The sequence below is a fragment of the Physcomitrium patens genome, chromosome 24, assembly GCF_059467195.1.
Source record: "Physcomitrium patens ecotype Gransden chromosome 24, ASM5946719v1, whole genome shotgun sequence".
Taxonomy (NCBI): Eukaryota; Viridiplantae; Streptophyta; class Bryopsida; order Funariales; family Funariaceae; genus Physcomitrium; species Physcomitrium patens.
The window spans coordinates 10024445-10049918 of record NC_143433.1 but is presented as its reverse complement, the minus strand read 5'-3'; the positions used below and the strand labels follow the sequence as shown (position 1 = coordinate 10049918).

The window sequence follows — 25474 nt, the reverse complement described above, 5'->3', positions numbered from 1 at the left end:
CACATACTATCTTGAGGGATAAACAATTTTTTATTAAAAAATCTTCAACTTAGCAAACTAAAAATTTAATGACTATGGCTGGAATAAATACGTTTTATTTCTAAGAAGGATCAATAATGGTAAAACTGCCTACGGGCTCTATCATAAAATATGAACATGTAATGTTTGCACTCTCAATACTTTGGAGTCTCATCAGCTATCGAGATATGCATGCCAATGGTTATCACCTCTCAACTATAATTCTAGATAGGCAGGAGGTTTTGGTTCTTAAATAGAACCATAAAGTTATAGAAAAAGCCTTTGTTGTGATAAATGGTTTATATTGGATTGTAATCTGGCCTCCTATTATATTTAATTTTGCATCATTTATTATAGAGAGTCATGTTTCTCTTTAGCATGGATGATTGGAACATGTAGGATCTATATTATTTTGAAAGATAATTCTATGTATAATTGGATATAATTTAAGACCTAAAAATATAGATTCTATAAAATTACATCATACATGTGTGCAAGATAAGATGATCGCTCAGTCTTTAATTTGGAAACTTCCATAAGAATTACCACCAATGCTAGAAAGATTGCATGGTAATATTTGTAGTCCTATTAATCCAATATCTGAACCATTTCGTTATTTTTTGGTCTTTGTTAATGCATCAAGCAAACAATCACATGTTTCATTATTATCATCTCAAAAATATGATATTTGCTAATCTTATATCTATGCTTATTTATTTTTTAGCACATTTTCTTGATTATCCTATCAAAACATTGTATATGGATAATGCAAAAGAATTTCCATCAAAGTCCTTTGAAGACTATTGTACTACAACAAGGATTGAATTGGCATATTGTGTTCTATATGAACATGCTCAAAATGGACTTACAAAGTTATTTATAAAGTATATAAAACTCATTACTTGGCCACTCCTTCTTCATGCAAATTTACTTGCATCTATGTGGAGTCATGCAGTTTTGCATGCTGCAGCATTAATATGTCTCTCTCTTCTTTCTTGAAATTATTATACCACAAGAGCTCATTTTAAGTCGTATTCTAAATATATCTCTTTTATGGATGTTTGATTATTGTACTTGGATTCCAATACCAAAACCTCAATGGCATACAATTAGAGCTTATCAACGAGAAGGCATATATATTGGTTTTGATTCATTAAGTATTATTCATATAATTGATCTATCAACTAGCACATTATTACATGCATGTTTCTAAAATTGTTGTTTTGAAGAGAATACATTTCCATCTCTTCAAAGAAGAATATTTAATCAACAAAGAAATACACTACTTGTATTTGGAGTACCAAAAACATTTACAATGAATCTTGATCTTAGAACATCTTTAGCTGAAAGTGAAGTTGCCAAGATTTTGTATCTAAAATGGATTGCAAATAAAATACTTGATGGCTTCAATGATATGCCTCAGATTATAAGAGTTCCAATTAATGAGGCTCAAAATGAATCCACTCAAATTACAATACCATTAACAAATATACTTCAAGTTAAAATATTAGCAATTAAAAGGACTCATAGATCAAATAAGCAACCACAAAAGAAGAAAGCTATAACATGTGGTGATTTTGGTATTATTTTTGTAGAAGTTCCTACTAAACTATGGGACCATCAATTAATGGCAATATGTCCATGCATATTATACCTTCACTTTAGGCTATAGAAAATCTTAAAATTAGGAGGAATAAAATAAAGTTGAGTACAAAATTATCTATTCTATATTGTGCTACAAATGACCTTTGGAATAGACCATCTATTATAATAGATGAATCATTTGTATTTATGATGGCAGAAGCTCTTTCTTACGAGAAAGAAGATTTTGAATCTCAAACCATTTAGGAAGTGATGCATTGCTTTGATTGGTTAAAATGAAAAAGTACCATCAAAGAAGAATATGCTTCTTTGCATAAGAAAAAAGTCTTTGGTCCAATTTTGAACACTCTTACTTCTTGCCCTGTGGGATATAAGATAGTATTAGTACACAAGCGAGATACTAAGGATCAAATAATCTGCTATAAAGCTTGTCTTGTTGCTCAAGGATTTATCCAATGATTTGGTATTGATTATGAATCCACAAATTTTTTAGTCATGGATTCAATTACATTCCGATATATTATTAGAATGGCAGTTCATGCCACCTTTGAGATACGTCTCATAGATGTGGTAAGTGTATATTTGTATGATTCATTTAATACAAATATTTATATGAAAGTTCCACCTAGTTTGAAAACAGGAACTCCAAATGCACCTACTTTAAGACAATATCATGGTATTAAATTATACAAGGCCTTGTATGGTCTAAAAGAATTTGGACACATGTAATATCAATATCTCTAAGATTATTTAATTATAAATAAGTTTGTAAGTGATCTACTAATCCCTTATTTATTTATTAAACAAGATAAAACTGATTTTGTGATCATCAATGTGTATATTGATGATCTTAATGTAGTGGATACTAGATTTGCATGTATTGCAGCTACTAACCTACTTTTACATGAATTTTAGATGAAAATGTTAGAAAAAATAACTTTTTGCATTAGTCTTCAGATTATGCATCTCACAGATGGTAGAATTTTTTTCTACCAATTACCATATATTAGACAAATCTTACAAAGATTCAATATGGTTGATGCTTATCTATTGTCCATACCAATGGTTGGACCTACTCGTGATGATCATGATCCATACCATCCGTGTAAGGAAGAAGAAGAAATTTTATGAGAGCAATATCCATACCTCGCAGTGATTGGAGCACTTTTATATTTAGCTACATCTATGAGACTAGATATTACATTTATAGTTAGTGTTCTTGCAAGACACAATGCACATCCAATACTATGACATTGGAATGGCATCAAATATTTACTATACTATTTAAAAGGTACTGAAGATTTGGGATTATATTACATATGATTTGCATATCCAAAATTAGTTGGATATTCTAATACAAGATATAAATCTAATATTGCAACAGCTAAATCTCAAATAGGCTATGTATTCTTAAAACATAGAGCTGCAATATCATAGAAATCAATGAAACAAGTTATAATTATAACTTCATCTAACTATGTAGAAATTATTACCTTGCATAAAGCATCTTAGGAATGTATTTGGTTGCAATCAATCAATAAACTCATTCAGACAACCTATGGATTTTTATATGATGATTCTCCAACTATCTTGTATGAAGATAATAGCACTTATGTTGCACAGATGCAAAGTGGTTTTATTAAAGGAGATAAGATAAAGCATATTGATCCAAAGTATTTTAGTTATATCTATGATTTGATTACTAATCAATTACTTAAGATCAAGAAAATTGAATCTGTAAATAACGTTGCTAATCTCTTCACCAAAGCTCTCTTTTTCTACAACCGTCATTGATTTACTTATGGCATTGGCATGCGGCGACTTATTTTTCTTGAGCAAGAAGGTTGATAAACTCTTCATATAATATTATACTCTTTTTCTTTCATCTATGGTTTTGTTCTTAAATATAATATGGTTTTCTTAAATAAGATTTTAGAGAGGTAGTAGTTATTGAAGTTACAAGATTACAAAAAAGTATAGATCAAAATTCTATGCACAATATATTATGACAAGCAAGGAAGAGAGAGCATTAAATGTAGCTGGTACTCTCCATACTATTTATTGTAGTTTACAATATATATTGTAGCTACAATGTTTGGAATGTAGTAGAAAAACAATGTTTATCTTCTCTCCTTCTCTTTGTATAAGTGATATAATCCTATCAATAATCTCACTTCTTGTATGTATGTGTGTTTACATATGTGTGCATATTACTTCTAGGTACTCTCGTCACTCTTTCTCTAAAACACTGTCTAACACATAATTAGTTATAACAGTGGGTTTGGTAGCTGATAACGAATTTCCTGCTTTTTTGATCTGATAATGATTCTCATCGTTATTTTTAGAAGTGAGGCCGGGAAAATGTCTTGCCGGGATCACCGCCGGATGCTGGCAATGGTTAAGAACAACAATGTCCACCCATTGGGCATGGGTGGAGGCACTGATCCCGTTGCTGTGCTGACGGACTACCTGAGTGCGGCGACATTTACTGGACCCCACACAATCTTACCAAAAGAGAGCCAGCAGGGGCACGAACAATCTTAACGAACCTCTGGTTTTAGTTAATGTGTTGGTCCCCACGGTTAGCGCAATCATGTGTGCCGTCAAGTGCGGTCAACGTTGGTTGTGGATGCCAATGTTCGTTAAAAAACTCGAAGCCGCATTCGATGCTTCATTCGAGAGAAATTCCGTTGCTCCGATCTATTCAATTCATTGGATATGTTCCGGCTGCGTCATAAAAGGAAAAAGAAAAAGAAGCCACTAATGAGGAGAATTACAGGAAATATTTGGATAACAATGTAGGCCATTTCGCGTACCTGTCGAGTGATTAACTCCACTCAAAACATCGTAAATGTCAATTTACACCATTCCAATCTGTTGCTGATGTCGGTCAGATACTTACCCATGCCCTTGGTGTCATGACATACCAAGGGTTTGACGCTTGCCACGACCACGGTAACCTAATAAACCCTGAGTTGCTCTGCTTAAGCTTCAACGAACGGTCTGTGACAACCAACGGCAGCCTCCGAAACAAGGCTGCAAACTTTGAGTATCATTCAAGCCACAACGTGTACAGACATTGTGTACAGACTTCTCAACCATCTGCGCCGGATAGCTGGATGGTGCGAAGTAACTCTACACAGATTGTAGTTGCCATCTACGACACGGGGGATTTCTAAGAAATGCTTAGGTTCCAGGTGCTAACAGCGCGGCTGTTTTCGGATTTGTAAATCAATGCCCACTTCCATGCTTGTTTTGGTAAGCATTTCTTGGACAACCGAGGATGAAAGAGAGAACTGACACGTAAAGCAAATATTTACGGCCGAAAAGCGATCCCATCATCGAAATTAACGGCATTTCTCCGCGAACGGGAAACGGTCTAAAACAACTTGCAAATGCTTGATTCTAAAATTAGACAAAACGAGGGGTTATAGGGCCAAAACGAGGGATTATAAGAAGGGCAAAATGATCAATTGATTCATTATGGCTACCTTTCTCTTTGATTTTCATCTTTGATATTATCTCCATCTTCGCGTTCTGCTTTTGTTGGGTACTGAAACTGTGTCTTGTAGATTATAGCCCTCCCCTCAGCGAAATTAGAAGTCGACGAGTTCGAGCACCAACTCACACTGTTAGTGCGACCCCTCACAACGTGCTGTTGTTGATTTTGTGAAGTGACTGAAGCGTCCGTCATATCCATCTGATATTTCATTTCAGTACCAAAATTGCTAGAGGACTAACGATTTTACCCGATTCACTCTTCTCTCGAACACACTCGCACTCTGCTCGCGGCAAATTGACAGTGCTTCGATTCCTAAGGACTCACAGTTCGAGGACTCACAGTTCGAGGAAACATGGAAGACGCCACCAGCATTAGCTACTATAATCCGCCTCCTTCACGTCCCTGGCGCCCGAACTCGACAACCGGTGCAGATAATAGGCCCGCAGGAGATGCAGATACTAGACTTGCAGGAGATCCAAGAGAGCGCAGCAGGGCCACAGGAGACGCTCACCCATCGCCGCCACCAATTCACGACGAATAGTGAGATGGCTGCGTTGCCATCGCTCCTCGGACACACTCTCCATGCAAGTGACCGAAGTGCATCAATACTTCGTGTTCATGGGCGGCCTCTTGCGAGCTCGCCCTCATCTAGACGTGCGGATTGCCGTGGGCTTCTCAGCCTCAACTTTTGGCTCATACCACACGAGTCACACCGAATTTCAATGACGGACTCGAAAAACGCACGAGAGTCATTACGCATCGCTCCGCAGAAGTAAACCTGCGCCTTGTTCCGTTGTACTCAAGAATGCTAGGCGAGATACGGAGAGCAGCACGTGCTTGATCCCGAGGTCACAACAATTCGACGACGTCTTACCACGGATACTTAGCAGACGGAGTGGTGCTCAAATCCTTCCCCTTCAGTCACACTTGCGAAGTTGGGTAGTAAGCAATAAGCTTCCAATAGGTCGGATCGAAGTGTTGTCGTGTCTGGAGATGCGCTTCAACAGAGTGATGAAGGGTCGGTTGTGTTTAAATGCACAAGAAACCCAGTTGTGTCTAGGATTTAGCTAGGGGCAAAATAAATGAACCCTCCGATTGCGGTTGTAGTTCTGCGATTCGTGAGCTGAAATTGTGGATTCATAATAAAATTTGTCCAACGTTTTCATACTTTGGTCATGATCTTGTGTTGTTCATTGCGAGGCGGGATCACAACAACACAAATTGGAGGGCTTTCGCAACTTGTGATCCGTATATGCCCGCCTTGTAAAGTCCACCATCGTTGGTCTCTTAGAATACATGTTTGTTCGGACAAGCCCGACGCTAACCCTGCTCTCCTTTTGCTCCATATATTGAAGTGTCCCGTCTGGAGGCCAGAGCCGTGCTCAACAGTTGACGCCTTCACGCTCGATTTCACTAAAACAGCTTGCCTAGAGCTCCCTGTTCACCTATCACAAATAAGAGCAACGATAGAGTTCTGCATGGAACTCTGCACCGACCCCTTCTTCCATCTTCTCGAGGCTCTTCCAGAAACCTCTGTCACCGTCCTCGAACGCGGGCATTGCTAGACAGATTCGCAAACGAAATTTCGCAGAAAATGAGCCATTCACCAAATTTATCTCCGTTTACGAACGAATTGTATCTAGACTAACCTACAAACCTCAATCAATTGCTTGACACACCCCAGTCGTGTTCTCGAACAGATCCTAACATTACAAGTTTGTACGAATTTATTTAGAGAAACGACCAATGTCGCAATGTTCAATACCCCAGACAGATAGATACTATAAAAATGCTACAACTTTTATCACGATGCTGAGCATCTAACTACACACATGTACAATGAGTGACGACGATGATCTTCACCCTCGCACATTCAAGCTCGTCATGTACAGGTTCCGCCCGATTAAACTCTAGCAAAACAGCAGGCACGAGATCATTTGATTAGTCTCGCACCAATCATTTAATTTCCACTGACCTTACTAAGCAGAGCCTTCCCAGCTTCCATGGGGTTAGGTAATCCGATGCTGTTCTTGGCGTTCTCCACAACGTCTTGTGCAGTATTTGATGCAACTCCCTGAGTTGCGCGATTTGCAGCATCGCCTGCAGCGTTCTTAGCGTCACCGACAACGTCGGAGCTGGCAACATTGCTCAACTTACTCTTGGCATCGCCTACCAAATCCTTGGCAGAGTTCTTTGCGCCACTGGCAACGCTTGAAGGACCACTCAAACCATCGCTTACCTAGGACTTAGCATCAGCGGCCATGCCCTTGGCGTTGCTAGCAACGCTGCCTGCATCAGGCATTCCCATTCCTCCCATGCCAATCTTACTCTTGGCATCTCCCGCCAAATCCTGAGCAGCATTCTTGGCGTCGCCGACGATGTTCGATGCATCGAGTACACCATTCTTCAAGGGATTCAGCTCACCAATCTTGTTCAGGGAGTTGGACACATCAGGCAGTCCGACATCAGGTACCTTCAACGCCTCCGCAACATTGACGCCGGAGCCGCTGGCACTTCCTTCTCCCAGAGGTGTTCCCGTGGACGAAAGCTGCCTGGTGGCTTGGTTGTCTCCGACCAAATTTCCACCAGCGCCTTCACCGAAGGGCGTGCCAGAATTGGCTGATCCTCTGGTGCCCCATGTTGTTGCCGACCTTGGTTCCAGTGCCTTCGTTTCCGGGGAATTGTGGGGATGTGGCGCCCCGCTCGACCTGGATGTCATTGCTGAAAAACCCAGCTTGTGCGGGAGCAACAGGAGTAACATTCAATGCGAATGCTGCTCCGGCGGCCACAAGAACCTTTGATTTCACAGGGGCTTGTTCCTGCCAAAATACAGAAACAGCAATTCTATGACATTCTGAACAAAAATGACACAAACAACACTCCACGCCATGCATCATTATTGCATCACAATACGTACATAATAATAATCGAGGTTAGCGCAAATTCAGAACCAGAAAACTGTACCTGACTTAAATTATCCACAAGAGAAACGTATCCATGCCATCTAGACTCTAAGTCGCATAAATCCAATGCGCGGCATCTTACCTCAGAGGACTGGCTAGCCCTGGCAGCCACGACTCTGGATGCGTTCGAGTTCACGGGCGACCGCACAGCAGCCAGTTGCTGAACTCCGGACGATCCAAAAGCAGCGTTTGAGGGGAGCATGACTGCAAGTGCAGCCACAGAGCTCGACAGTGACATCGCGGTGGACATGGAGGCCATTCTTGACACAGGTGAGGATTAAATTATCAACGTAGAAGTACGCTAAAGTAGAAAGCAGAAGATCGTAACCTAAATCAAACAGCTCAAGAAGGCAAGTCCTGTACAATGAGCTGATTTCGATTGAAGAGAACTGTCGACTACCATCACTATATATCCCAACGCAGCGAGTGAGGCAGTATCAGCTCTAATCAGAATCCAAGCGCCATGCGAAGACGTGGAGGTGCTCCACTTGGCGATGAAGCTCAAAGTGATTGGATGGAGCTGCAGCGGCGCCATGTGTCGAGGCGGTTGCAGTTGGTGTGGGCTCACAGGAGCAGCGATGAATCGGAGAGAGTTGATAGGATAGTGGCGATGCTGTGGTCGCCATGGAGAGGGTAGAGCCGTCGATGGTGAAGGGCGGAGTAATAGTGCCAAGTGCAAAAAAGCGAAGCCCAAAAGCACGGCAGAGCTATCAGCTCATCCTTGGGGCTGTTACTAGAGGTTATCACCTGCCACGTGCAATTCCAAAAGTTAAGGTGTTTGATGAAAATCTACGCGCAGAAATTGGAGCCGCCGCATTCGCCAGTTCTAGCAACATTCTCCCAAGTGACTTCAACATACTTGCCCACCCGTCAAGGCACAGGAAAAAAATACCAATACTCCATCAGGAGCAAGCAACTTGCACAAAGATTTTCAATAATGAACCCTGCGGTCAATCAAAATCCTGTCAGAAATACTTACGACTTCCATTTCATGAGATTGAAAGCTATATGGATAAGAAACTGCTGATTGACCCCGTCCCCACCAAATAATATCTAGGAAGAGAAAATATAAAAAACTTACCATGTATGTCATCGAATCATCCATTTTCACGAACCACAACCATCCGGAGGAAACTAACTTGTTTGCGAGTGTAAGTGCTAAGGAAATCGGCGCAGCAGTTCCGAGTCGAAAGGACTGGAAGAAACTAGGCCATCTCGAAACACAGTCGTCATTAACCGGACCAAGTACCAGACACACAGTGTAAGTGAAAAGAGCGAGGGATTTGATCTCGTAGCATGGAGAGACGAGGAGAGGTGAGAAGGGGCGCCCAAATAATCAGTGGTGCGGAACGAAGAGGCGTTGAGCGCATCCGCAACATCGGCATTCCGTTGGTCCTCACCATCCAAGGTGCTAACGTATTCCCTGCGAACGGACCAGGAATCACTGGCGGCGGATCGCTCATCGTCGGAGCAATGCAGGGAAGCAGAGGCATCGAGGGCAGAAGAATCAGGAGGGCGGGTGGCAGCTGAGTCAACACCGACGAGAATGCTGCAGTAGATAGCGAGACCGGGGTCGAGCCGTAGAGAAATACAACAAACTCAACAAAAATCGAGCAGGAGGCAGCGACATTCAAAACTCAGCAAAATTTGAAACCATAACAATTAAACAATTAATCAATTAATTGCTAACTGGGCTTGAGCTTGTGATTGCAACAGCACGCAGTTTTGATCACAACTTCGACAAAGGGGGGGCCTTATCTGTGTTAGGATCCATCCAGAAACAGTCCTCCTAGATGTTTAAAACCCGGAGCCCTTGTATCTGGTCGCACATTGCTGCCTGCCTGGCCAAAGGAATAGGTGTTAAGATGTATGAAAATCAGAATCAGGAAATTGCATAAGATGCTGGCAAAACGGCCTTGCTCAACACTTAGCTACAAAATTATATATATGTTTAAACATCACAATCGGTCCAAATGCATCCTAAAATCATAAAATGCATCCTTAAGATATAATGAGGGCAAGGATAATGGGGACATGATGAAAGATGGACGCTCAGGTTGAAGAATCAAAGCTTCAAATGTGAAGAAGAAAAGTAGATTAACATCACAGTACCCAGTGAACAAGACATCACTTTCTCACTGAGCCAAGGATTTGCCTACAAGAAAGAACCAACCACAAACACAAACAAGGCTTCTTCCAACGCTCACGGGATCCGAAACTTAAACATAAAATCTGAAGGAATTTACTTACACCCACTATCTTGATCACCGCTGAAGTTCAATTGTAGACCTTACGGTGCGACTTATATGAACCCACATTGTTAATCACCACTGAGGTTCTACTCTAAACCTGAGGGCGCGAGTGAGTTCCTTCCAACCGCACGGGAACAACTCCCATGCATCTCTCGGATCCATCTCCCCACATTCGGTGTGGTCCTCAGAAATGTCTGGATGGCGCCGAGATCGCAAGAGACTGCCCGTGAATAACAAGCACCCACGCAATTCGGTCACTCGCTTGGAGAGCACATCCGACGCTCCGAGAGCCACGCGACTGTCTCACTTACGTCGTAGGGTGGCAGCCTCCGATCTGAGAGCGACCTCTAAGTCCACATTGCATAGCCTACCCTCACCTACATCAGCAGATGTTGCAGAAAGCTGGGCGGTGGTGGCGGCCACAGAGGGCGAGGGTAGGGTTATAGACGCTAATTGTGCTTACATCTTCAGAATCCATGCTACCAGCCACTGTGTTTCCTGCGGAATCAAAGCACCGTCAATCTGCCGCTAACATTGCGAGAGTTTCTTCCAGAATAGAATGAATCGTGCTGAGGCTACTTCTAGAAACGTTTCTCCCGAAGAAGAAAATAGATAGATTATGGGCAAGCTTCAGACAGGAAGAAAACCAAAGACAGCTTTGTTATGAACTAAACTTCCAATGAGAAAGTGCCGAAGTAAAGACAAAAACCCAGGGAGACTGCATCTGTGGGGAGAGAGGCACCGGATGATGGTGAAAGATGAGAATGATTTTATACACAAAATAGGGTTAACTGATGGTTTTAAATTAATCTTACAAAACTCCCCTAATCTTTGAAACAGGGCAAACCATGGAGTAATTTGATGCATTAATCTGGCCAAAGATTATGGACTGGATATTTTACATGCACTACAAGTATGCCAAATGTAGCATGAGTTGTGTGAACTAAATAAACCTCCACTAGCTAGCTGGACGTTTATTCTAGTTCACAATGAGTGAATTAACTATGTAAATTTTAAAAGTCATAGCCATTAATTAAATTCTAATCAACTCACTCTTATTCTTTTTAATTAATTCCAAGCAATGGAGCCAAAGCTCTATTGCCAACTCAAACTTGTAATTAATAAGTCCCTTGACAAATTACATGAAATAAAAGATTCTTATTAATATGATTTTATTTTTTATTTTATTTATTTATTATCTTATTTAAATTTTTATTTAATTAAAATTCATCTTTAAATAATAATTCATCCAAGTATAATAATTCATCTAATTAATTTCATCTAATTAATTTTAGGTCTATTGCAATCTAATTCCATCCTTCCAATGCTCCACTTTCATTGTTGCAATATTCTTCATAGTTGGTCGGTTGTTACAAATATCTTGGCCAAAGAAATTGGGTGACAATGGAACTGTAAGTTGGCCTAATATACTAGTGATTGCTAAATGGCGCTACAAAGAAAAGCTTTTCCTGACAACTCTCAAATTGAGAAACATGATACAAAAGTTTAATTTCCAACTCGGTGTCCTAATTCAGACCATGCATTATCCCTCCACACTCACGTTATTGTCACTGCAAAATAATAACTACTTGGAGGTAATCTTCTTCTCAACAAATGCTCCCTCACTCAAAGAGATTTGAGCAACATACTATTCCAACCACAGTTGCAAATTTAGAAGTGAAGAATAGGCATCCTTTTGATTAAGCCTAGTTGCTTGTATCAATGAAAGTTTTACTTGCCAAAATATGCTTCACTTGAGATGAATTATTAAATTCTATTCTTCTATAGAATTGTGCTCATACTCAAAAATTGAGTAGGTTCTTGACCAACGTGTTCAAATAAACATTATCCAAACTCAAGCCTCAGAAAAAATCAACTTCCTATATCAAGTTCTCCACAATCTATTGTTCATGATCATCTATCATGAGAGAAATGCTTCATACCAATTACTTTCCAAACCTCTAAATCTTTGGGAAATAAAAAGAAACAAGAATAGAACAACCACAACACGTGACTTTTCTACACAGACATATACAACATCGTCAAGGAAATGCTGCTTAAAAATCCACTTACATTGGAATTTTTCAACAACCTAGAGAAAAAAAAATTAACACAAGAGAGTACTTGGCTATTGTAGCATCACTCCGTTAATGTCAAATCTATAATCTTCCGCTTGGTTTTGTGCTCGTTGTGGGAATAGAGAGAATTTGGCTTAAGAAAGTGTCAGGCTTTTGGTTGTCACTAATTGCGCAACTAAGTCTCAAGATAAAAAAAAACACCAAGTCTATATATTAAAATTGTTCCTTTAGAGGCAATTACATCAATATATAAACCTTAAGTACCAAAGATCACTCAGAATGTGATAAAAATATCATAAAACTCATATATCCTTAAAGTGAAATCTTCTCAAACTTCAATAGTCCATATCTCACAATCGGACCATCCAAACTAAATAATATTTTACACAAAGTATTGATGTACTTTCAACAACTACCACAACAAGTTTCAACTACAAATTCATTATGGATCTTAAGATATTACTAAAATCTTAATAATAGCTTCAAACCCTTGCTTACATACATCTATGTGCAATTTTCTTCATATCTCACAAACTAAGTACTTAAATACCATAAATTTTTGATATGTAGCTTCTTAACCTAATAACACACACTTTTGGAAATTTTGAGCCAAAATTATGTCCAAAAACTCAAAATATGGCTCCAACCACTACTATCAACAAAACGACTCACTTACTACCTTTGAATTACATGTGTTGCTTCAATGCTCTATAACTCCTTCATAAAAATTTCAAATGCAAAAATTCTTTTGCAAAAAACATAGATGTTAAAGTCATCCTTGTAGTTGCTTCTCTTGATCTCCAAAAGCTATTGTAAAACTCTTTGTATCCTCAAATGAACAACAATATGTCTTAAAAAAATACCTTAACTTTAAACAGCTATAACTTCATCATCTTAACTCCAAATCCTCTAAAATTTGTACACAAATTGTAGCTCAAATTCTAAACCTTATAATCATTTCCTCTTATTTTCAAATTTTTCTTTTAAAGTCGCCAAAATCCTTCTTATGGTCGTGGATAGCCTCCTGAGAGCCTATTGGGTATGGCCTTCGATCAATAAGAATGAAGATCTTCATCTCCTACCTTCATCCATCCATACCTTACTTTCATCCTTCCAAATAAGTTTTTTAGAGGTTTGAATCTTCATCTTTGAATTCCAATCTTTTCTTTAAATTTTATACTAAATATCTAAATTTTATATAATTTAAACACTATAATCAAAATAGGTAAACATCGAAATAAATTTTCTTACATCAACTCTCTTTAAATTAACCTACTAAACACTCTAATACACATTACGACTTATAAATATATTATATTTTTTAGTTAGTTTTTATATACTATAAACAATTATAATACAATACCATTCCAATTGAAAGAAAAGAATAACACAGCCGAATGCAATATCAATCCACACCATCACACATACAATTCATACTAGAAAAATAAGATCCATCCAATGCAAAGCTCTTCTAAATACATTTGCATTGTCAACAATACAAATCACTAGCCACCGCTTTTGCTTTTCTAAACTATTACTGTTGAGCCTCTACCACACAAAGACTAATAAAGACTATTGTTCAAAGACTATTGTTCAAAGACTATTGTTCAAAGAATTTGACAATAGACAAGACTGAAACAAAGTCTTATGTGTCCAACTCCAAAATCATTTATATTAGTAAAATATCATATTTAAATTTCTTTCTATTTAATTCCATCTAGCTACATTGTAATAGAATTATTTTGAATCATTAGTCTAGTCATACACTAGGCAAAGATTCTTCAATTCTATCTTAGCCAAATCCTTCTATTAGTTATTCCTTACATTGAAATAATTTATTATTATTATTATATATATATATATATATATATATTTATTTTGATATAAGTAAAGAAATTATTTATTAAATATAAAATAAAAATACAATCAAATTGATCAAATTTAATTGACCTTATTTACTTATAAAACTATATTAAGATATATTAGACTATTCTTATATTGACTAATTTTTATTTGAAAACCTCTAAGATCCAAGTTGCTACATCCTTATTGTTATATTATTGATTTTTGAAATTCTATAGTAATTATTTTTTATTATTTAAAGTCTTTTTTTTTTTTTTTTTTTTTTTTAAACTTTCTTTATATCATTTGCGTATAGAATCAAAATTTGTTGTTTATTTTTCAAAGAGAGTTGGATATATTGGATCTTCTTTGCCTTAGTTTTTTTATATATTATCTTATTTAGGACTTTTACCGAGGACATTGCTTCCATTGAACTTTCAATCCTTCTTTCTAGACTTTAATACAAAAGTTTTACAATAGAGTACCTCTTTAGAGGAGTCAGGGACATCTTTGACTTCAATTAATGCATTAGAGTGGAATATTAGTAGCCTGCATCAACAACATGTTCTCATGGAAGTTTAATAAATTTTATTATAGAAAATATTCAATGGCATGATGCTTGTCATGACCAACAATAAGAGAAGATAGATATTAAGAGCTCTTATTCGGATGGATTCAACTTAAAGCCACTTGTTAAAAGAACTCACAATAGAAATTAGATTTTAACACAAAACATATATAATTTTTTGGATGCATATTTGTTGATTGGATCTTGTAAAATATGGCTAAGTAGCCAGTGACAACTCTAAGATCTACCTCACAAGCATAGAAGTCTTTCAAATAATGTGAGTTGAAAAGAGAATCTAGATACTAATATTTCTTGTGTACCTATTAGCAACACATGCTATGCAAATAAGATGACAATTAAACATGGCTATGTAAATATTGAATTTCTAGATATATCATTAGTTTTACATTACATCTCCATGACAATAATTTCAACCTGACATTTAAATCATATATATGTGATGGCTCTACCGTGCCTACTAGTCTTAAAAAGCTAGTGTATTACTTTTAAAAGAGAGACATCCAAATCTATGTCATATCCAATCAAAAGAATATATATATTTATGTATATATATATATATATATATATATATATATTTGACTTTGTAGTAGAATCTAAATATAAAAAAAATGTTTCATTCTTTAGGTGCATTAGCAAAGATACTATATAGGGCAAATAAGAAAACATCCATACATTTTCTTCCCATCTTTCATGTATGGTTGAAGAAATAAGACATATATAATAAGCCACTCAACTCTCTAATGCTTTCAAGGCTGTCAAATTGTACTATAGTCAGAAAGAATTAGCATAAGAAATTATTAAAATATCAATTATTTCAATGCTTATACTAGTACATATGAACAATGCATCAAACAACTAGCATTCAATAAAGTAAGCACCACAACATCACTTCTACTTCTACTCTTGAATACAAATTATCATTGTGTTGTAGAATGTATAGAACCTTAATGACTAGACAAAAGTAGACATAATATAAAATTATTATAGTACATACATTTTGAACGTAGATTTTTTATGCTTCTATAAGTACATGTTTAGAAATTATTTTATATATTAAAAACATGTTAAGAACCTTATTTTTTTTAAACTTTGCTTATATCATTTACTTATAGAATCAAAATTTGTTGTTTATTTTTAAAAGAGAGTTGGATACATTGGATCTTTTTCAAAAAGAGTTGGATACAAATATATATATATATATATATATTCTTTTGATTGGATATGACATAGATTTGGATGTCTCTCTTTTAAAAGTAATACACTAGCTTTTTAAGACTAGTAGGCATGGTAGAGCCATCACATATATATGATTTAAATGTCAGGTTGAAATTATTGTCATGGAGATGTAATGTAAAACTAATGATATATCTAGAAATTCAATATATACATAGCCATGTTTAATTGTCATCTTATTTGCATAGCATGTGTTGCTAATAGGTACACAAGAAATATTAGTATCTAGATTAGTGACAACCAAAAGCCTGACACTTTCTTAAGCCAAATTCTCTCTATTCCCACAACGAGCACAAAACCAAGCGGAAGATTATAGATTTGACATTAACGGAGTGATGCTACAATAGCCAAGTACTCTCTTGTGTTAATTTTTTTTTCTCTAGGTTGTTGAAAAATTCCAATGTAAGTGGATTTTTAAGCAGCATTTCCTTGACGATGTTGTATATGTCTGTGTAGAAAAGTCACGTGTTGTGGTTGTTCTATTCTTGTTTCTTTTTATTTCCCAAAGATTTAGAGGTTTGGAAAGTAATTGGTATGAAGCATTTCTCTCATGATAGATGATCATGAACAATAGATTGTGGAGAACTTGATATAGGAAGTTGATTTTTTCTGAGGCTTGAGTTTGGATAATGTTTATTTGAACACGTTGGTCAAGAACCTACTCAATTTTTGAGTATGAGCACAATTCTATAGAAGAATAGAATTTAATAATTCATCTCAAGTGAAGCATATTTTGGCAAGTAAAACTTTCATTGATACAAGCAACTAGGCTTAATCAAAAGGATGCCTATTCTTCACTTCTAAATTTGCAACTGTGGTTGGAATAGTATGTTGCTCAAATCTCTTTGAGTGAGGGAGCATTTGTTGAGAAGAAGATTACCTCCAAGTAGTTATTATTTTGCAGTGACAATAACGTGAGTGTGGAGGGATAATGCATGGTCTGAATTAGGACACCGAGTTGGAAATTAAACTTTTGTATCATGTTTCTCAATTTGAGAGTTGTCAGGAAAAGCTTTTCTTTGTAGCGCCATTTAGCAATCACTAGTATATTAGGCCAACTTACAGTTCCATTGTCACCCAATTTCTTTGGCCAAGATATTTGTAACAACCGACCAACTATGAAGAATATTGCAACAATGAAAGTGGAGCATTGGAAGGATGGAATTAGATTGCAATAGACCTAAAATTAATTAGATGAAATTAATTAGATGAATTATTATACTTGGATGAATTATTATTTAAAGATGAATTTTAATTAAATAAAAATTTAAATAAGATAATAAATAAATAAAATAAAAAATAAAATCATATTAATAAGAATCTTTTATTTCATGTAATTTGTCAAGGGACTTATTAATTACAAGTTTGAGTTGGCAATAGAGCTTTGGCTCCATTGCTTGGAATTAATTAAAAAGAATAAGAGTGAGTTGATTAGAATTTAATTAATGGCTATGACTTTTAAAATTTACATAGTTAATTCACTCATTGTGAACTAGAATAAACGTCCAGCTAGCTAGTGGAGGTTTATTTAGTTCACACAACTCATGCTACATTTGGCATACTTGTAGTGCATGTAAAATATCCAGTCCATAATCTTTGGCCAGATTAATGCATCAAATTACTCCATGGTTTGCCCTGTTTCAAAGATTAGGGGAGTTTTGTAAGATTAATTTAAAACCATCAGTTAACCCTATTTTGTGTATAAAATCATTCTCATCTTTCACCATCATCCGGTGCCTCTCTCCCCACAGATGCAGTCTCCCTGGGTTTTTGTCTTTACTTCGGCACTTTCTCATTGGAAGTTTAGTTCATAACAAAGCTGTCTTTGGTTTTCTTCCTGTCTGAAGCTTGCCCATAATCTATCTATTTTCTTCTTCGGGAGAAACGTTTCTAGAAGTAGCCTCAGCACGATTCATTCTATTCTGGAAGAAACTCTCGCAATGTTAGCGGCAGATTGACGGTGCTTTGATTCCGCAGGAAACACAGTGGCTGGTAGCATGGATTCTGAAGATGTAAGCACAATTAGCGTCTATAACCCTACCCTCGCCCTCTGTGGCCGCCACCACCGCCCAGCTTTCTGCAACATCTGCTGATGTAGGTGAGGGTAGGCTATGCAATGTGGACTTAGAGGTCGCTCTCAGATCGGAGGCTGCCACCCTACGACGTAAGTGAGACAGTCGCGTGGCTCTCGGAGCGTCGGATGTGCTCTCCAAGCGAGTGACCGAATTGCGTGGGTGCTTGTTATTCACGGGCAGTCTCTTGCGATCTCGGCGCCATCCAGACATTTCTGAGGACCACACCGAATGTGGGGAGATGGATCCGAGAGATGCATGGGAGTTGTTCCCGTGCGGTTGGAAGGAACTCACTCGCGCCCTCAGGTTTAGAGTAGAACCTCAGTGGTGATTAACAATGTGGGTTCATATAAGTCGCACCGTAAGGTCTACAATTGAACTTCAGCGGTGATCAAGATAGTGGGTGTAAGTAAATTCCTTCAGATTTTATGTTTAAGTTTCGGATCCCGTGAGCGTTGGAAGAAGCCTTGTTTGTGTTTGTGGTTGGTTCTTTCTTGTAGGCAAATCCTTGGCTCAGTGAGAAAGTGATGTCTTGTTCACTGGGTACTGTGATGTTAATCTACTTTTCTTCTTCACATTTGAAGCTTTGATTCTTCAACCTGAGCGTCCATCTTTCATCATGTCCCCATTATCCTTGCCCTCATTATATCTTAAGGATGCATTTTATGATTTTAGGATGCATTTGGACCGATTGTGATGTTTAAACATATATATAATTTTGTAGCTAAGTGTTGAGCAAGGCCGTTTTGCCAGCATCTTATGCAATTTCCTGATTCTGATTTTCATACATCTTAACACCTATTCCTTTGGCCAGGCAGGCAGCAATGTGCGACCAGATACAAGGGCTCCGGGTTTTAAACATCTAGGAGGACTGTTTCTGGATGGATCCTAACACAGATAAGGCCCCCCCTTTGTCGAAGTTGTGATCAAAACTGCGTGCTGTTGCAATCACAAGCTCAAGCCCAGTTAGCAATTAATTGATTAATTGTTTAATTGTTATGGTTTCAAATTTTGCTGAGTTTTGAATGTCGCTGCCTCCTGCTCGATTTTTGTTGAGTTTGTTGTATTTCTCTACGGCTCGACCCCGGTCTCGCTATCTACTGCAGCATTCTCGTCGGTGTTGACTCAGCTGCCACCCGCCCTCCTGATTCTTCTGCCCTCGATGCCTCTGCTTCCCTGCATTGCTCCGACGATGAGCGATCCGCCGCCAGTGATTCCTGGTCCGTTCGCAGGGAATACGTTAGCACCTTGGATGGTGAGGACCAACGGAATGCCGATGTTGCGGATGCGCTCAACGCCTCTTCGTTCCGCACCACTGATTATTTGGGCGCCCCTTCTCACCTCTCCTCGTCTCTCCATGCTACGAGATCAAATCCCTCGCTCTTTTCACTTACACTGTGTGTCTGGTACTTGGTCCGGTTAATGACGACTGTGTTTCGAGATGGCCTAGTTTCTTCCAGTCCTTTCGACTCGGAACTGCTGCGCCGATTTCCTTAGCACTTACACTCGCAAACAAGTTAGTTTCCTCCGGATGGTTGTGGTTCGTGAAAATGGATGATTCGATGACATACATGGTAAGTTTTTTATATTTTCTCTTCCTAGATATTATTTGGTGGGGACGGGGTCAATCAGCAGTTTCTTATCCATATAGCTTTCAATCTCATGAAATGGAAGTCGTAAGTATTTCTGACAGGATTTTGATTGACCGCAGGGTTCATTATTGAAAATCTTTGTGCAAGTTGCTTGCTCCTGATGGAGTATTGGTATTTTTTTCCTGTGCCTTGACGGGTGGGCAAGTATGTTGAAGTCACTTGGGAGAATGTTGCTAGAACTGGCGAATGCGGCGGCTCCAATTTCTGCGCGTAGATTTTCATCAAACACCTTAACTTTTGGAATTGCACGTGGCAGGTGATAACCTCTAGTAACAGCCCCAAGGATGAGCTGATAGCTCTGCCGTGCTTTTGGGCTTCGCTTTTTTGCACTTGGCACTATTACTCCGCCCTTCACCATCGACGGCTCTACCCTCTCCATGGCGACCACAGCATCGCCACTATCCTATCAACTCTCTCCGATTCATCGCTGCTCCTGTGAGCCCACACCAACTGCAACCGCCTCGACACATGGCGCCGCTGCAGCTCCATCCAATCACTTTGAGCTTCATCGCCAAGTGGAGCACCTCCACGTCTTCGCATGGCGCTTGGATTCTGATTAGAGCTGATACTGCCTCACTCGCTGCGTTGGGATATATAGTGATGGTAGTCGACAGTTCTCTTCAATCGAAATCAGCTCATTGTACAGGACTTGCCTTCTTGAGCTGTTTGATTTAGGTTACGATCTTCTGCTTTCTACTTTAGCGTACTTCTACGTTGATAATTTAATCCTCACCTGTGTCAAGAATGGCCTCCATGTCCACCGCGATGTCACTGTCGAGCTCTGTGGCTGCACTTGCAGTCATGCTCCCCTCAAACGCTGCTTTTGGATCGTCCGGAGTTCAGCAACTGGCTGCTGTGCGGTCGCCCGTGAACTCGAACGCATCCAGAGTCGTGGCTGCCAGGGCTAGCCAGTCCTCTGAGGTAAGATGCCGCGCATTGGATTTATGCGACTTAGAGTCTAGATGGCATGGATACGTTTCTCTTGTGGATAATTTAAGTCAGGTACAGTTTTCTGGTTCTGAATTTGCGCTAACCTCGATTATTATTATGTACGTATTGTGATGCAATAATGATGCATGGCGTGGAGTGTTGTTTGTGTCATTTTTGTTCAGAATGTCATAGAATTGCTGTTTCTGTATTTTGGCAGGAACAAGCCCCTGTGAAATCAAAGGTTCTTGTGGCCGCCGGAGCAGCATTCGCATTGAATGTTACTCCTGTTGCTCCCGCACAAGCTGGGTTTTTCAGCAATGACATCCAGGTCGAGCGGGGCGCCACATCCCCACAATTCCCCGGAAACGAAGGCACTGGAACCAAGGTCGGCAACAACATGGGGCACCAGAGGATCAGCCAATTCTGGCACGCCCTTCGGTGAAGGCGCTGGTGGAAATTTGGTCGGAGACAACCAAGCCACCAGGCAGCTTTCGTCCACGGGAACACCTCTGGGAGAAGGAAGTGCCAGCGGCTCCGGCGTCAATGTTGCGGAGGCGTTGAAGGTACCTGATGTCGGACTGCCTGATGTGTCCAACTCCCTGAACAAGATTGGTGAGCTGAATCCCTTGAAGAATGGTGTACTCGATGCATCGAACATCGTCGGCGACGCCAAGAATGCTGCTCAGGATTTGGCGGGAGATGCCAAGAGTAAGATTGGCATGGGAGGAATGGGAATGCCTGATGCAGGCAGCGTTGCTAGCAACGCCAAGGGCATGGCCGCTGATGCTAAGTCCTAGGTAAGCGATGGTTTGAGTGGTCCTTCAAGCGTTGCCAGTGGCGCAAAGAACTCTGCCAAGGATTTGGTAGGCGATGCCAAGAGTAAGTTGAGCAATGTTGCCAGCTCCGACGTTGTCGGTGACGCTAAGAACGCTGCAGGCGATGCTGCAAATCGCGCAACTCAGGGAGTTGCATCAAATACTGCACAAGACGTTGTGGAGAACGCCAAGAACAGCATCGGATTACCTAACCCCATGGAAGCTGGGAAGGCTCTGCTTAGTAAGGTCAGTGGAAATTAAATGATTGGTGCGAGACTAATCAAATGATCTCGTGCCTGCTGTTTTGCTAGAGTTTAATCGGGCGGAACCTGTACATGACGAGCTTGAATGTGCGAGGGTGAAGATCATCGTCGTCACTCATTGTACATGTGTGTAGTTAGATGCTCAGCATCGTGATAAAAGTTGTAGCATTTTTATAGTATCTATCTGTCTGGGGTATTGAACATTGCGACATTGGTCGTTTCTCTAAATAAATTCGTACAAACTTGTAATGTTAGGATCTGTTCGAGAACACGACTGGGGTGTGTCAAGCAATTGATTGAGGTTTGTAGGTTAGTCTAGATACAATTCGTTCGTAAACGGAGATAAATTTGGTGAATGGCTCATTTTCTGCGAAATTTCGTTTGCGAATCTGTCTAGCAATGCCCGCGTTCGAGGACGGTGACAGAGGTTTCTGGAAGAGCCTCGAGAAGATGGAAGAAGGGGTCGGTGCAGAGTTCCATGCAGAACTCTATCGTTGCTCTTATTTGTGATAGGTGAACAGGGAGCTCTAGGCAAGCTGTTTTAGTGAAATCGAGCGTGAAGGCGTCAACTGTTGAGCACGGCTCTGGCCTCCAGACGGGACACTTCAATATATGGAGCAAAAGGAGAGCAGGGTTAGCGTCGGGCTTGTCCGAACAAACATGTATTCTAAGAGACCAACGATGGTGGACTTTACAAGGCGGGCATATACGGATCACAAGTTGCGAAAGCCCTCCAATTTGTGTTGTTGTGATCCCGCCTCGCAATGAACAACACAAGATCATGACCAAAGTATGAAAACGTTGGACAAATTTTATTATGAATCCACAATTTCAGCTCACGAATCGCAGAACTACAACCGCAATCGGAGGGTTCATTTATTTTGCCCCTAGCTAAATCCTAGACACAACTGGGTTTCTTGTGCATTTAAACACAACCGACCCTTCATCACTCTGTTGAAGCGCATCTCCAGACACGACAACACTTCGATCCGACCTATTGGAAGCTTATTGCTTACTACCCAACTTCGCAAGTGTGACTGAAGGGGAAGGATTTGAGCACCACTCCGTCTGCTAAGTATCCGTGGTAAGACGTCGTCGAATTGTTGTGACCTCGGGATCAAGCACGTGCTGCTCTCCGTATCTCGCCTAGCATTCTTGAGTACAACGGAACAAGGCGCAGGTTTACTTCTGCGGAGCGATGCGTAATGACTCTCGTGCGTTTTTCGAGTCCGTCATTGAAATTCGGTGTGACTCGTGTGGTATGAGCCAAAAGTTGAGGCTGAGAAGCCCACGGCAATCCGCACGTCTAGATGAGGGCGAGCTCGCAAGAGGCCGCCCATGAACACGAAGTATTGATGCACTTCGGTCACTTGCATGGAGAGTGTGTCCGAGGAGCGATGGCAACGCAGCCATCTCACTATTCGTCGTGAATTGGTGGCGGCGATGGGTGAGCGTCTCCTGTGGCCCTGCTGCGCTCTCTTGGATCTCCTGCAAGTCTAGTATCTGCATCTCCTGCGGGCCTATTATCTGCACCGGTTGTCGAGTTCGGGCGCCAGGGACGTGAAGGAGGCGGATTATAGTAGCTAATGCTGGTGGCGTCTTCCATGTTTCCTCGAACTGTGAGTCCTCGAACTGTGAGTCCTTAGGAATCGAAGCACTGTCAATTTGCCGCGAGCAGAGTGCGAGTGTGTTCGAGAGAAGAGTGAATCGGGTAAAATCGTTAGTCCTCTAGCAATTTTGGTACTGAAATGAAATATCAGATGGATATGACGGACGCTTCAGTCACTTCACAAAATCAACAACAGCACGTTGTGAGGGGTCGCACTAACAGTGTGAGTTGGTGCTCGAACTCGTCGACTTCTAATTTCGCTGAGGGGAGGGCTATAATCTACAAGACACAGTTTCAGTACCCAACAAAAGCAGAACGCGAAGATGGAGATAATATCAAAGATGAAAATCAAAGAGAAAGGTAGCCATAATGAATTTTTCGATCACATACTCCTGTTTATAATTCCCATCTGTGACCACCTGCGCAGTCAAGTATATTCTCGCGTGAAATCCAAGCAAGGGAAATTCGCTGGCATTTTGTGTGAATTCAGACGCCGACCACAATCTTCTAGAAGAGGTATTCGTAGCGCCAAGCATTCTTAAACATTCGAATAACGCATGTGGTCTTTGGTAATGTTCAAAACCAAATTCCCCGTGCATTTTTCCGAGCCGCATCTACTGTGTATTAGAATGAAACTCTTGTTATGTTTTCTTGTTTTAACGAGATTAATCTCCGTTGCAGCAGCTTCTTCTTACTGTAAAAACTTCCCACACCCCAGCTAAATGGTTTAGCATTCGACGTGGAGGTCTATCGTCGAGGGGTATCGACCTTGAAAATTGACGTACCCACGAATTATTGGGCGACTTGCAGATCGATGTGAACAAGGAGAGTGCCATGTCATGCATCACAAGATGTTGTTCGTCGAAGCACAAGCCGCGCGACGCAAGCTTGTTGCGGATCGCCAGAGTAAGCTCCAAGTAAGGGAATGTTCCTATTTGACATGTGGGGTCGCCGTCATCATTGATACAGTTGGAGACTCAGTTTACAGTTGACGCCATCTGTAGGTCGTATTAGGGGCATGGAATACTGCCTGTTAACAGAACCCTTACTTGCCGCAGCTGCCCCCGGCAGTCGGCGTCAGTCGGCGTCGGTCAGCGGCCGCAGTCATCTCATAACGTGCTGTAATTGAATTGGGGCCGATGTCTTTATTTTGCCCAGTTAATATTCTCCAAAACTTATGCTCCACCTAGAAAGTTTGTACCATCAGTTTCCACGTTGGAACTTTTTAATTGCCTTCTCTATTCTCCTATTTTACTTACTCATTCTCCTATTTTGACATCTCCAATTATAATCAACATATTAATATATAAATACGAAAATATTCTAAGATTTCAAACAAAGCAATATGTTTCTATAGCTACGTTAAATTAACAGAATGTTTGCATAGAGCAGAACAAAAAAACAAATCTTAATATATGCTCATATATATATATATATATATATATATAGTAAAATCATTTTATAGTTTTTAAAGATATTCAAATAAATATTGCATATCTTAGAATTTTTAGTGGATTTGAATTCAAGTTGTACTGTTTTTAAGTGACTCCTTTGTACCAAACTAATGTAATCACCACCAGTTGTTACTAAATGATATGTTTCTTTAAACTTCTCAGTTGTATCAATGTTTTCGTTGTTATCTTTGCCCAGGGTTTGGATGTAGATTGATTAGATACTTGAATTTTATAATCACCAACTTCAAAACCTTATTTAAAGAAAACATTTTCAAAAATAAACTTACAATGGAAAATTGCCAAATCACAGTGACACTGCTTCTGTGGGGAGAGAGGCAAAGAGAGATGAGATGATGGTGAGAGAGGAGATTGACTTCATACAGAAAAACAGGGTTAACTAATGGTTTTCAATTAATCTCACAAAACTCCTTAATTCTTTAAACAGGACAAGCCATGGAGTAATTTGATGCATTAATCTGGGCTAAGATTATGGTCTGGATATTTTACATGCTCAATAAGCATGCCAAATGTAGCATGAGTTGCTGGATGGTGACAAGTTGATTACTGTTGGCCACATGCAGAACAGATTTAAACCAATAA

General features: G+C 39.6%; 2 protein-coding genes across 15 annotated transcripts; one reads left to right on the top strand and one right to left on the bottom strand.

Annotated features, from left to right (window-relative positions):
- Window positions 1–3672: 3672 nt before the first annotated feature.
- On the bottom strand, window positions 3673–10982 carry LOC112276666 (uncharacterized). 7 transcript variants are annotated; one of them, XR_016500488.1, is made up of 6 exons: window positions 10336–10960; window positions 9167–9926; window positions 8168–9029; window positions 7098–7941; window positions 5462–6683; window positions 3673–4347 (listed from the first exon to the last, which is right to left on the bottom strand). XR_016500488.1 is itself a non-coding variant. In XM_090246916.1 (4 exons), the coding sequence occupies exons 3-4, from the start codon at window positions 8342–8344 to the stop codon at window positions 7717–7719; spliced, it is 402 nt and encodes a 133-aa protein (XP_090103042.1). In that variant the 5' UTR covers window positions 8345–9029; window positions 9167–9926; window positions 10336–10982; the 3' UTR covers window positions 6827–7716. The 7 variants fall into 7 exon arrangements, 4 of the variants coding, with proteins under 4 accessions (XP_090103042.1, XP_090103046.1, XP_090103045.1 ...); XR_016500489.1 differs by having other exon boundaries at window positions 8168–8832; XM_090246916.1 differs by lacking the exons at window positions 3673–4347; window positions 5462–6683 and having other exon boundaries at window positions 6827–7941; window positions 10336–10982.
- A 6841-nt stretch (window positions 10983–17823) lies between these two features.
- On the top strand, window positions 17824–24678 carry LOC112276641 (uncharacterized). Of its 8 annotated transcripts, none has more exons than XR_016500494.1 (7): window positions 17824–18556; window positions 18966–19725; window positions 20060–20724; window positions 20951–21794; window positions 22209–23430; window positions 23848–23936; window positions 24105–24678. XR_016500494.1 is itself a non-coding variant. In XM_073531054.2 (4 exons), exons 3-4 carry the CDS (start codon window positions 20548–20550, stop codon window positions 21173–21175), a joined length of 402 nt encoding a protein of 133 aa, XP_073387155.1. In that variant the 5' UTR covers window positions 17824–18556; window positions 18966–19725; window positions 20060–20547; the 3' UTR covers window positions 21176–22065. The 8 variants fall into 8 exon arrangements, 4 of the variants coding, with proteins under 4 accessions (XP_073387155.1, XP_024363890.1, XP_090103055.1 ...); XR_016500492.1 differs by having other exon boundaries at window positions 19863–20724; XR_016500495.1 differs by having other exon boundaries at window positions 17957–18556; window positions 18970–19725.
- The last annotated feature ends 796 nt before the right edge of the window (window positions 24679–25474 follow it).